At 33.3% G+C, this 13538-nt stretch overlaps 2 protein-coding genes across 2 annotated transcripts; both read left to right on the forward strand.

Moving 5' to 3' along the window:
• Positions 1-891: 891 nt before the first annotated feature.
• LOC114178596 (kinesin-like protein KIN-7B) lies at positions 892-8183 on the forward strand. Its single transcript, XM_028064599.1, has 15 exons — positions 892-1098; positions 1623-1879; positions 2128-2217; positions 2310-2410; positions 2586-2699; positions 2803-2884; positions 3100-3167; positions 3359-3418; positions 3494-3618; positions 4153-4348; positions 4818-4955; positions 5241-5330; positions 5403-6314; positions 7390-7697; positions 7798-8183. The coding sequence occupies exons 2-15, from the start codon at positions 1642-1644 to the stop codon at positions 8117-8119; spliced, it is 2844 nt and encodes a 947-aa protein (XP_027920400.1). The 5' UTR covers positions 892-1098; positions 1623-1641; the 3' UTR covers positions 8120-8183.
• A 2084-nt stretch (positions 8184-10267) lies between these two features.
• LOC114178597 (eukaryotic translation initiation factor 3 subunit K) lies at positions 10268-13503 on the forward strand. Its single transcript, XM_028064600.1, has 8 exons — positions 10268-10511; positions 10625-10681; positions 10769-10819; positions 10951-11013; positions 11653-11703; positions 11776-11842; positions 12489-12571; positions 13007-13503. Exons 1-8 carry the CDS (start codon positions 10389-10391, stop codon positions 13208-13210), a joined length of 699 nt encoding a protein of 232 aa, XP_027920401.1. The 5' UTR covers positions 10268-10388; the 3' UTR covers positions 13211-13503.
• The last annotated feature ends 35 nt before the right edge of the window (positions 13504-13538 follow it).

Below are 13538 nucleotides of genomic sequence, written 5' to 3' on the forward strand. Positions count from 1 at the left end.
AATTTTTCAATAAAAAAAAAATGTTGGCCCATAAGATAGGACTTATAGCCATTGGTTTCGTTCTATTTCTCCGAAGTTAATTATGAATTGGAAAGTTGAAAAAGAAAAAGTGAAACGCCTCAATCGGAATCATATCAGAATCAGGGTAATGATGAACACTCTGTACAATCAGGTTAATTAATATAAAATCACTTTTCCTGTGAAAAAAATAAACCTACTGCATTTATTTAACTTAAAAGTGATATTCGATATTCTCATTATTAATTAATAGATTTCAACAATTCTTGGAACACGAGAGACAGACATCTTCGTATGGAATAGTATAAAGTTAAATTGTACAAGATTTACCAAAAAGAGTTACATAAATGTTCTTTTTCAAAAATGTATACAGATTCAACTAATAAAATATACTCATTTTTTTTCCACGGTTATCATAGACAAAATTCTTAAAATCATGAAAAAGACATTGCTGTATAAAATAAAACCCTAGCGTCATAGGCGTGACAAATGACGAGCCATGTTATTTTTCAACTGAGATTAAAATAATTCTGTAACCAACCTCTTAAAAAGGATAGTTCTGTGTATATAATTTTAAATTTAAATGAAGCATATAAAAAATATACGCAATTAAGATAAGTCTGATGCAACCCAGAACCAATTATATCACTGAGTTCTATTTGCATTTGCTCTCGTCATTATTTCACGATTCTAATTTAATTTCCCACTATTTCAACGCAACACTGTAACAAAACGGTGGCTAGCAAGAAGTGAGAGAGGCCCAAGAAGCCCAACAAAACCCACGCATTGAAGCCCATGGCGAAGGCCCGTGAAAGTGGAGGACGTGGGACCAAGAATTTGAAACATCCGTTTTTATTGTTTCCCGTGCCGATGCGCGCTCTGAATGGAAGGGCCACCATAGAAGTAGCCGTTACTATACCTCATACTATCTCTGGAACATTGAATTTCAGAGCGTTTTTTTCTCTTTCCAAAAGTAAATCTCAAGAGATTCCACAGTTTGATTTTGGAACTACGTCCTTCACTACTTTCCCAGCCGAGTTCACCATTTCCGGCCACCGTGCACTCTTTCTTCACTTGCAGGTTCTTCTTATCATTTATTTCTCAAAGAATCGTTTTCTTTTTTTAGAAGCATGCCTTGAGTGTGCAGTGTAAAGATCAAGAAAAAGATTTACTAACATATCTTATGAATCAGTAATGTCAAATCGCCTTTGTGAAGTAGTGGGAATATTGTTTTTTTTTTTTTTTTTGTGTGGGTGTGTTTGGATGTGTTCTTGTTACTTGATTCGGCAATATTAGTGGTTTCATAGCATACTAGGTTTTAGCTTAGTCTTCTGTCGTTCTTTGCATAGTATCTTATTTTGAAATTTGAAATCAGATTTTTAATTTCTACTTCTACGAAGCTTAGATTTCCGATTTTCTTTCTATTTCTGTTACTGTCATTACTATTCGTTCTCGTCCAACACAGTAAGCTGCAAAGAGGCTAAACGATTTCGGAAGAATACGGCGTAGTTATTATTTATAATCATTTTTCTTTTGTCTCAGCTGTTTTCTCTTAGAAATGAAGTGTTGTAAAATGCTCTTGCTGATGGATGATTGATCTGCAGAAATTAGCGGCGGAGTACGATGACGGGAACACCGGCGGCGGTGGCAACGCCGCTGTCTAAGATGCAGAGGAATCTGTCAGCCACGCCTGGTGGGTCCAAAGTTCGGGAGGAGAAAATCCGAGTCACGGTTCGGATGAGGCCGCTCAATAGAAAGGAACAAGCCATGTATGATCTTATTGCTTGGGACTGTTTGGATGAGCATACTCTTGTGTTCAAGAATCCAAACCAAGAGAGGCCTGCAACACCATACACCTTCGGTACCCTTGTTCAACTTTTTTTTTTTTCTTGAGGAAGAGATGTTTGAATTTCTTTTCATTAACTGACATTTTCCTAAATGGGAATTAATGAACTTAAATTCTACATTATTCTGGTTGACGCTAGTAAATTTAAACGATTATCTTGCTCATTTATAGTTTTAATTTTTTGTCCATTGGACTTGTATTTGTTATATTTCTATTTCCTTTTATACAATATATTTTCTTATTTATTGTGTCTTACGTCACAGATAAAGTTTTTGCACCTGCGTGCTCAACTCAGAAAGTTTATGAAGAAGGGGCTAAAGATGTTGCTTTATCAGCACTTTCTGGAATCAATGGTAATTTATTTTAGCTAATGCTTTTATTAGAACTTCTCTCTCTCATTAAGGGCTGTTTTGTATCCGTTCAGCAATTTCCTCTATTTTCGCAGCAACAATTTTTGCGTATGGGCAGACTAGCAGCGGTAAGACATTCACGATGAGAGGCGTCACTGAAAGTGCTATTAAGGACATCTACGAGTACATTAAGAATGTGAGTGACTAGTTAACTGTTGATTCCTACTAAACCATGTCGATTATCTTCCACTGAGTGGGAGATAGAAAGTGGAAAAGACCAATCATGTTTTGAATCCTATTAGTCGAATTGAGGGATTTTAAGGGTAACTGCTTGTAATTAGTAACGTTTTTTTCCGTTTCGATTTCCGCAGACTCCAGAAAGGCATTTTATCTTGAGAATCTCTGCCTTGGAAATCTATAATGAGACTGTCATAGATCTTCTAAAACGTGAATCTGGTCCTCTTCGGCTCTTGGATGATCCAGAGGTATAGTTCAGAAATAAACCCGCGACTGAAATTTGTCAACGAGTGCTTTAGCTTTTCGTTGATTTGTAGCAAATCCTGAGGTGTATTTTTTCTTTCGATATAGAAAGGGACTATTGTGGAAAAGCTGAATGAAGAAGTAGCTAAGGATGGTCAACATCTAAGGCATTTAATTGGCATCTGTGAAGGTAATTTAGAAATCTGGGGTAATTTACACGTATAGGTTTCTCAAGAGCATACATTATCACCATGCTATTTGGCTAATACTTTTATCTCACTATTGCTGATGTTCTCTTTGTATAGAATCCATGTAACAGAGTTGTAGAAAATATAGAAGTTGTGAGCGTTTTACACTTAGGTTATCGGCATAGTACTATTGTTCATGTAAATGTTGTATCTACAGCGCAAAGGCAAGTTGGGGAAACTGCTTTAAATGATAAAAGCTCACGATCACATCAAATAATCAGGCTGGTAAGCTCACTTGAGGAAATATAAGTATTCATTATCATCATCTTTTAAGATGATATTGCATGCTTTTTTTTTTCAGTATTTCAGCTTGGTTAACTTTTGGATTTCTTTTTTCTGGCTATTTTATGTGGAGATTAAAGATAGGACATTATGCTTACTGCTCTGTAGTCACTATTTTTATACGAATATTTCAGACTGTAGAGAGCAGCCTTCGCGAAAGTTCAGGTCACGTAAAGTCTTACATAGCCAGTTTGGTATGTCTTCATAGTTTGACATAATACCCTTGATAACTGGCTAGTCATACTGATGAGTGATTCTTATAACCTCAGAATTTTGTGGATCTTGCTGGAAGTGAACGCATCTCTCAAACAAATACATGTGGAGCAAGGATGAAGGAAGGGAGCCATATCAACAGAAGTTTGTTGACACTTGCATCTGTCATCAGGAAACTCAGGTCCAGCAACCGTATATTTTTTAAATACCCAAATGCATGTGGCTACTTTGTCATTGTTCTTCTGCTAAAGTTTTAGTAGCCAGGATTAAGCTGCAGATTAAGAAATCCTAAAAGGCTTATTTGTTTGTTTCTTACAGAAAAAACATTTTCAAAATTAAGAATGTGTTTAAGAGCTCCACAATAACTGCATAGTTAAAAAAAAAAAAATAGAAACCTCAAAACAGGATTTACGTTGAGTTTTTAGTTTATCCAAAGGTCACAGCAAATTTGGTTTTTTGTGACATAAAAAAGTCGCCCTAGATATAAGGTCATTGCTTTCGTCTAGAAACTGGGTTCCGTAAGTGTATTAGTACTCCACTTTCGGAACCCAGTTTTTTTCGTAATCGTTTTTTCATTCGATGACTAGAGATTGTGAATTGTGTAAATTAGTTAATCTAAAATTGATTACTATGATAAAAAGACTTGTAGGGCACCGTAATTTGGTCAATGCACAGAAGTCTGATTTATCTTTTGAAGTTTTCTTTTACTTTGCAGTGGCGGAAAACGTGGTCACATACCGTATCGAGACTCAAAATTGACACGGATTTTGCAGTCTTCATTAGGAGGGAATGCTCGAACAGCGATTATATGTACCATAAGTCCTTCCTTAAGTCACGTGGAGCAAACAAGAAATACACTAGCATTTGCTAACAGTGCAAAGGAAGTCATTAATACTGCCCGAGTGAATATGGTACGCTTAAATGTCTAAATATGATTGGTACGGTTAAATGTTGTGATTTGTTTGATTGGACCGAAGATTGATATGAAAAAGTTTTTACTCATGTTCTACATTATTTTCTAAACTGAAGCTTGCATAAGTTTGACATCTTTCAATTTTATTGACGTGTAATTTGAATGTTGCTCTCCCAGGCTTCTGGTACTTAGTTCATAGACTATCCACCACAAATTTACTAGCAGCAAAAGGGTATTTGTTTGATAGAAATATTTTAAATTATCGAGAGAAAGTTATGTATGCACATTTTTCGTAAAATTCACAGTCTTTTAATTATAGTGGCAATTCTAAAGGTCTTATTTTCCCATGTGCTTACTACGTGATATTCAATTTTCTTTTTATTTCAAGTAGCCATCTCATCTATTACATTCTTTCCACGAGAAAAGGAATGTATCATACTAAGACAGATGGTGATAATTTTTAACAGGTTGTTTCAGATAAGACACTAGTTAGACAATTGCAAAAGGAAATTGCCAGACTTGAAGGGGAGTTACGAAGTCCTGACCTTTCTTCGAGTTCATGTCTAAGGTCATTGCTAGTTGAAAAGGAATTGAAAATTCAGCAGGTACAAACTCCTTTCTTCGGTCTTAACTTTTCTTGTTAACAAACATGTAGTCAATAATTTCTACATTCCAACACTTCAAATATTCATATTCTTGATCCATTCAATGCGTTTAACTTTCCCATTCCATAACTGATCGAAATCCCGGTAACTGGCTTTCAGTTGGCTGCTTTTCTCGTCGCAGAACTTGTGAAAACCAAGTTAATAAACAAAACGTACTTTTCTTGAGTTTTTATGTAAAAGAGAAACTCTTTTGGATGAATTGAACTGATAAATACGAGTTTGCAGATGGAGAAGGATATGGAAAACCTGAGGCGACAGAGAGACCTTGTACAATCTCAACTTGATCTGGAAAGAAGAGCGAATAAAGTTCCAAAGGTATTCTACTGGTCATATCACATTAGTGTAACCCTGATATATTTTCTGAAACAAATTATATGATTTCTTCAGGGATCAAACGATTATGGACCCTCTAGTCAAGTTGTCAGATGTCTTTCTTTTCCTGAAGAGAAAGAATCAGCCAATGGTAAATGTACTCCTGAAAAAAGAGAGGCAGTAGGCAGGCAGGCGATGCTGAAGAGTTTATTGGCTTCACCTGATCCATCCATACTGGTCGGTGAGATTCGAAAGCTTGAGAATCGGCAGCTGCAGCTCTGTGAGGATGCAAATCGAGCCCTAGAAGTTCTGCACAAGGACTTTGCTACTCACAAACTTGGGGATAAAGAAACTGCTGAAACCATGTCGAAAGTATTATCTGAAATAAAAGACTTGGTAGCTGCCAGCTCTACTCCAGAAGAAATTGTGGCCGCAGATAAGGCCGACCTAATGGAAAAGATCACTCAGTTGAAAAATCAAGGGAACACTATTGCATCTTTGGAAAGGAAACTGGAGAATGTTCAAAAATCTATAGACAAGCTTGTTTCTGCTTTTAGTTCAGAGGAGACTCCAGAGAACAAGACCCCTCTGAGAAGGAAGAAAATTCTTCCTTTCTCCTTAACCAACAGTCCCCACATGCAACATATAATACGTGCTCCTTGCTCGCCTCTTTCCTCTTCGCGTAAAACTATGGAACATGAAATTGAGAACAGGGCACCGGAAAGCAACATTGGAGTTACTGGCAGTGATACTTTTCCTAAGTTAAATAAAGATACTCCGCGAAAGCATGACGAAAGTTGTGATTCTATTTTATCACGGGAAGGGAGCCCAGCCACCCGACAATCAAAATCAGTCAACGTAAAGAAGATTCAAAAAATGTTCAAGAATGCTGCGGAGGAGAACATTCGGAGCTTCCGAGTTTATGTTACCGAGTTAAAAGAGCTAGTAGCAAAACTGCACTACCAGAAGCAACTTCTGGTTTGCCAGGTAACATTAGTTTATTTCCACTGCCCTACTAGAGTGCTGCATTGCTCATTTTGTTATGTTAGTAAAACTATTTCTTGCACTGAACCATGTCAGCACTTGATAGTGACCAAATATGCAATGGAGCTTAAGAATATTAAGAAGCACTATAAAACTCAACTTTAAATATGAATCTCATCACTCTTGTTATTGTGAAAGTAATTTCCAATCATTTTATTAGCGACAACATGTAAACACAACAAAAAGATAAGAAGAATTAGGAGTGGAATTGAAAAAACATATGACCAAAAGTATGGTATATAGTGGAAATTAATAAAGTCAAGATAGAACAAGAACTTAGAATGTCTTCTATTTTGAAAAATGTTCATATTCAAGGAAAAATACTACTCGACTCTTAGAAGTAGAAATAGAGAAAGACTCCAAATAAAAGAGCATTTTCATAAATGCTACACAAATTCTCAAATTCTAAAAAATAAAGTATAAAGAGATGACATAGCTATTTGCAGTATTGGTCATCCAAAAATATGAATCAATGGAATTCAAATGCTAGTTCTAGAATATATATACTAGGTTCGCTCGAAAGTTAAAAGAAGAAAAGGAGTTTGTTATTATAAATGCTAGTTCTAGAATATACTAGGTTCTAGTATATTTGATTTTCAAAATTTAAAAAGAAGTTTAGAATGTCCCGTTATTGGCCGAACCTCGAGTGGTGTCTAACAATCTTTCACGTGCTTTTCTTACCTTCACATGAACATGCTTGTCTTGGCTCAATTCTTGGCTGAGATTTGTTAATTCTAATTGGACTTTAATTTGAGCTTAAATAATGCTCTTTGGACTTGAGAAAGCTAAAAAAAAAAGACTATTCTAAATATTAACATTTGCACCTAAATTTATAATAATTAAATCCTAAAAAACGCAATTCTAAAGAATTTATAAAAAAAAAAAAAAAACTCTTGCCAACTCACGCTTGTATTAAATATTTTAAGAACTGTGTTTCATTCTTGCACTTAACCAATAATGGATTTAAGTTTAATATAGTAACTCATTATACTTTCATTTCATCCATGCGTGGATTTAGGTTTTGGAGCTTGAAGCAAACAAGTCATTGAATGAAGGATGTGGTACTCCTGATCGATCTTCTCCGTTACCATGGCATATACTGTTTGAACAGCAGAGGAAGCAAATTATCATGTTATGGCATTTATGCCACATTTCTCTAGTGCACCGGACACAGTTTTATCTTTTGTTAGGTGGGGATCCTTCTGATCAGATATATATGGAAGTTGAACTAAGAAGATTGACCTGGTTGGAACAGCATCTAGCAGAGCTTGGGAATGCTAGTCCCGCACTTCTAGGTGATGAGCCTGCAAGCACTGTTTCTGCAAGGTAATCCCCTAAATGAAAAAGGTTTATTTATATTCGCAAGAGCTTTATTTCAGAAGAAAAACATTAATAGTATTATTAATCTTTTGGTGAAATGGTGCAGCATCAGAGCTCTGAGGCAGGAAAGGGAATATCTGGCGAAGAAGGTGAACAAACTTACAGCAGAAGAGAGAGAAGTACTTTATGCAAAATGGGAAGTTCCTCCAGTTGGAAAACAAAGGAGGCTGCAACTTGTGAATAAATTGTGGACTGACCCTTATAACATGCAACATGTGCAGGAAAGCGCTGAAATTGTAGCAAAGCTTATTGATTTCAGTGTATCTGATGAAAACAGCCGGGAGATGATTGAACTAAACTTCTCAAGCCCTTTTAATAAGAAATCATGGGCCGGCTGGAACTTTATATCAAATCTTCTAAATTTTTAAACACTAATTCTTCTACTTGTTCTTCATCTGTAACTGTTTTTTTTAAATTAAAAGTTTACCCCCACATTTTATAAGTGTCTTTTAATTATTACTTTAACATAATAATTACTGGAACTATGTTAACGTCTGCAACTCTTTCTACCTTTCTCCTGAATAAGAAATATTTTTGAGAATTAAAACATAATGATAATAGAGGTTAAAGAAATTAAAACTGGTAAATATTGTATAAAAAAAATAAAAGTATAAATCAAATTAATGTTAAGGTTAAAGGGAACATCCTTAATAAATTACTTCTACTTATCATCGCAACGAGATTTATTCACAACATCTACCCTAAAATTTGAATAAATGTTCAATAAAAAGAATTATAAATTCCGACAATTTTATTTATAATAACTTCATACTAGAAAAAACAAAAGCGAGAGTTCGAAAGAAACCTTTGTTTCATTATTTTATTTAAATTATATATGATGTGATTGTTATTGTTAAATTTTAAAAATTTTATATTCATATTGTTATTTTTTTATGGTAATTTATAATTCACAGCCAATAATTATATGTATAAAATATGTAACATAGCAAAAAGTTAATAACAAAAAGGGTCAAGTTATATTGTTCCACCAAGATATCAATATATCAATTAAGTTTAACAATGTTTATATATTCACTCGGGTCCTTGGTCACATCAAGTATTTTTAGCTTTTAAATATTAATTTTTAATTTAAATACTAATCATCAAGATCTTCTTTTGATCACAAGAATTGTAATATTTTCATTTTATCTATTATAATTTTTTTTTATCTATTATATATAACTATATATAAAGATAATTCATTTTTTGTCCACATTTCATAATTCCAACTTTATCCTTTATAATATAATTATTTGTTAAATTTTAAAAAATTAACGGTTACTTTTATAAGTTTTTATAAAACTATTTACTTATCCCATTTTTTTTTCTATTCATCAACAGTTATTTTCTCATATTTTCTCATATTTTTTTCATACATTTTACTTTATTTTTTATAAATATAATTTTATTTTATTTATTAACTTAATAACATTATAATATCATCTATTACTAATATAATATCATGCATATTAAAAAAATGCGTACACAGATACATATTAAATATTTTACAAATCTCTTAAAATAAACAACACTATAATTTTCTCAAATCTTTTTATTTACTCTTTCTCAAATTCAGCTCAATGTAAATAAATCCTGAACTGATTACATGTATTTATTTTATCTACTAACTTAATAACAAATAGAGATTTTACTTTATTAAAATACTTTGTACATACGCATTTTTTTAATTTGTAAGATATTATAGTAGTAAGTGATGATAATATAATGTTATTAAATTAATATATAAAATAAAATTATATTTTTGAAAATAAAGTGAAAAGTGTCAAAAAAGATGAAAAAATAACTGTTGATAAATAGAAAAAAAGAAGAGAAACAAAAATAGACAATTTTATAAAAAAATTGTAAAAATAACGATTAATTTTCAAAAATTTAATTAATAATTATATTTTAAAGGACAAAGTTAGTATTTTGAAATACAGACACAAAAGAGAAAATCTCTTTATATATTGTTATAGATTAAAGTAATTTTAAAAATTATATTTTTTATATGTAATTACTATTAACTCCATTCAGTTTTGGAGGCAACTATCTTTCAGAATTCAATAAGAAACTTGATAACAAAGTACATGCGAAACTCACAAAGCTAAAAAAAAAAAAAATCTCCCTTACTTCAATCTAATTGTATATTAATCGTATTTCTCTCTATTCAGAAGCAAAATCTTCTTATTTTGTTAACGTTTTATTTTATATTCAGTCCATTACTAAGGTCTTTATTTAACAATTCATTAGTCGAATAAAGGTACATTAAATTTGGGGAAAACTTTCAAATCACACACAAAAACACATATACATCTTATATTATACTGTTTTTAGTTATAGTTTTATTTTCTAAATATTAAGGTAGATATACTTAATTAGTTAAGTGCAACGGTCAACACTTTAAAATAAAAAATAGAAATAAAAATAATTAAAAGTTAAATGAATAAAATTATGAAAATAATAATAACCAGAAATTAAGAATTTTGCAAACATGATGAAAAAAAAAAAAAGAAAGAGAAAGAATACAACTAAACCTTGTATTTACAATTAGGATTAGGATTCCTCTGTTTCATTTGGGGTATAATAAAAAGAGAAGGGTTTGGTAGCAAGAAGTAGGGTTTGCGTTGCAGAGAGCATATGAGAGAGATGGGAAGAGAAAGAGAGGCAACAAAGGTAGCATACACAGTGGAGCAGCTTGTGGCCTTCAATCGATACAATCCCGATATTCTTCCAGATCTCGAAAACTATGTCAACGACCAGGTTTCTTATCCCTCAATTTCCTTCTTCTTCCACTTTTTCCTAAATCAAAAACCTAGGTTTCCAACCACGCGCATCTACGTCAATGCCGAATAACAATTTCTTCCTCTTGCTAGGTTTCATCGCAAACATACAGCTTGGACGCCAATCTCTGCCTTCTTCGCCTTTACCAGGTATTTCTCTTTTTTTTCATCTCAACGAAACTTGTTAATTGACTAGTTGTGAGTCGCTGGTAATAGTTTGGTTATCGATTAATGCAGTTTGAACCAGAGAAAATGAGTTCTCAGATTGTGGCCCGCATATTGGTTAAGGTGTGTTTATTCGTTTATGCGTTGGCTGTGACTGTTGTTTTTAAACTGACTGCAAGCAATTGGTTGGATTGTGAATGCCATCACGTGCTCAAATTTTCTTAATCGATTTTCTTCTTTTTGTATTTGAACAGGCGCTTATGGCAATGCCGGCCCCAGATTTCAGCCTCTGTCTCTTTTTAATTCCAGAACGTGTGGTATGATTCTCACAGATGATGATTCTTTTCTTTCTATTATTCTGTGTTGCTTTCACTCACAAATAACTAGATGTTTGAATAACTTAGTGACTCTAGTTAATGATCAATCGCATGCATGTTATGAATTTCACTCAGTTGAATTTATACTGTTTTATGGGATTTGCTATGACAATAGTTAAAGTATGCCAAGTTGTCCCAAGTGATAACAATACACATTCCAGGGACGAAGCATTAGAATATTGATTTTGGCAATTCCCTCTCAACCAAAATTATTCTTAAACATGTGATAGCAATTCGGCAAATTTGCCAATTCTTTAGTTGTATGACTTCAACCACAGAAAAGAAAACAGACATGGTTTTTTAACAATGCTACATGAACCCAAATAAGAGCCCAAAATCAAGGCAGTGTTGCTAATCCAAAAGTTATAGGATAGTTTTGCTCAAATCCATTAATGAACTGAAAGAGAAATGAGAATGGGAGGTCCATTGAAGTTCCAGTTCAACCTTAAATTTATATGTTTTGGTTTTAAATACCAGTTTAGCATTCAGCCTATCCATATCATTATCAATGCTTTTCCTTGTTTTTCGACCATACAGCTGTTGATATCTTTCCTTATGTTGTTTTTTTATGAATCTTAGCAAATGGAGGAGCAGTTCAAGACTTTGATTGTTCTGTCTCATTATTTGGAGGTAAGCATTGGCGTTATTTGTTCGAGCACTAATTAGGCATCTAAAATCAGAAATTAATACATGCCTCTTCAGACAGGAAGATTTCGACAATTTTGGGATGAAGCTGCAAAAAGTCGTCATATAGTTGAAGCTGTGCCAGGTTGTTATATATTTTTAATTTATGAAATGATATTAGATATGATGACTAATGAACTTTGAATAATTTAATCAATATCACTTGTTGCTGCTGTATTTCGTCATGCGCTATCTGGTTAATTAGACCTTGTCATTTGGAAGTTCATTATCCCCCTTGCCATGAAATTGAGCTTATATTATAGGACTAGCCATATATATTATATAGTTGTCATCTCTTCCCCTTTTTTGAAATAATGCGCTCTTTGTAATGTTATGCTACACTGTCTTATATAGATGATAATATAGCTTTTTCTGTAAACAACTGGGATTTTCACCTAGGGTTCATTTAATACAGAGGAGAAAAATAGAGTAGACGATGATAACAAGGTGAGTGAAAGAGGTCAGAAATGAAACGAAAATTAAAGGTGTTTAGTTGAAGAGGAATAGTGAATAAATCAGAGATATTGAGATGAATATGTGAGAAATAGAATGGCTAATCGAACCCAATTAAATTTGTCATCCTATTCACTGATTAAGCTTGTAGGCTTCATTTTTTTCCCTCATTCTTATTAAAGATCAGGTTAATGGTGTGGCGTTGACTAGGCTTAAGAGATTTGTTTTTCCCTATTAATTAATCCATTTATAGAAGCTAAATTTGAATTTGATTTCAGGGTTTGAGCAGGCAATCCAGGGATACGCAGTCCATGTCCTTTCCCTGACTTACCAAAAGATTCCTAGAACTGTTCTTGCTGAGGTATGTTTGTTATTTTGTCCATTTCAAGCATTGTGTCATTGCATAGTGGAATAGTGTTTCATCTCTAGCTAAGCTAGTTGCCGTTAGCCCAAAATCCTTGCTTTTATTCCCTAATTGCTTGTTGAACTGGTGTTTAATGTGACTCGTACCATAAGAATGCAACACTTCTGAAGTCCGCTATGATCCTCTATTTATTCTTTGAATGTTAAATGGTTCTTCTTGGAAACTTTGGCAACTTGTTATTTGCATTTTTCTCACTGTTTGTCAGAAGCAATTGAGTCAAACCATTGACTGGTATTGTGGATTCTTTTATTATCGGTTGGTTCTGTAAAATATGTTGTTTTTATGACTTTACCTATACGAGTGAGACAGGAACCTAGTTTCTCATATTACTTTGAAATATATGATCATTGATTCTGTGTTAAACTTTCATAGGCTATTAACATCGAAGGTTTATCCTTGGACAAATTTCTTGAGCACCAAGTAGCCAACAGTGGTTGGGTTATTGAGAAAAGCCAAGGCAGGGGTCAACTCATTGTCCTTCCGAGAAATGAATTTAATGACCCAGCTTTGAAGAAAAATGCTGCAGACAGTGTACCATTGGAGCACATTACCCGCATCTTCCCCATTCTTAGTTGATTTTTTTCGGGGTAGAATGCGAAATTTCTTTCATGAAGGATATGTGCGAATGAGACCAATTGGGAGCAACATCTTACAATTTTCCCCTCGATACTTAATTACAATTAGTGGACAGCTATTGTAGTTTTACTCATGTTTTATCGTCCTGTCTGAAAATTAATCTATTGTTGGTATGTTTTAAAATACGACTCTATTTATTATTCTCTTCAGCTTACAGGATGCGAAGGGCGAGTTTAATCAGATTTGTCCCTTTGTTAGTTTTTAACTTGAAATTAAAGATTTTTATTTCGTAATTGTGCTTTTCCTTAGACCGCTAAAGGGAATTAGA

Source organism: Vigna unguiculata, chromosome 3, assembly GCF_004118075.2.
Source record: "Vigna unguiculata cultivar IT97K-499-35 chromosome 3, ASM411807v1, whole genome shotgun sequence".
Lineage (NCBI taxonomy): Eukaryota > Viridiplantae > Streptophyta > Magnoliopsida > Fabales > Fabaceae > Vigna > Vigna unguiculata.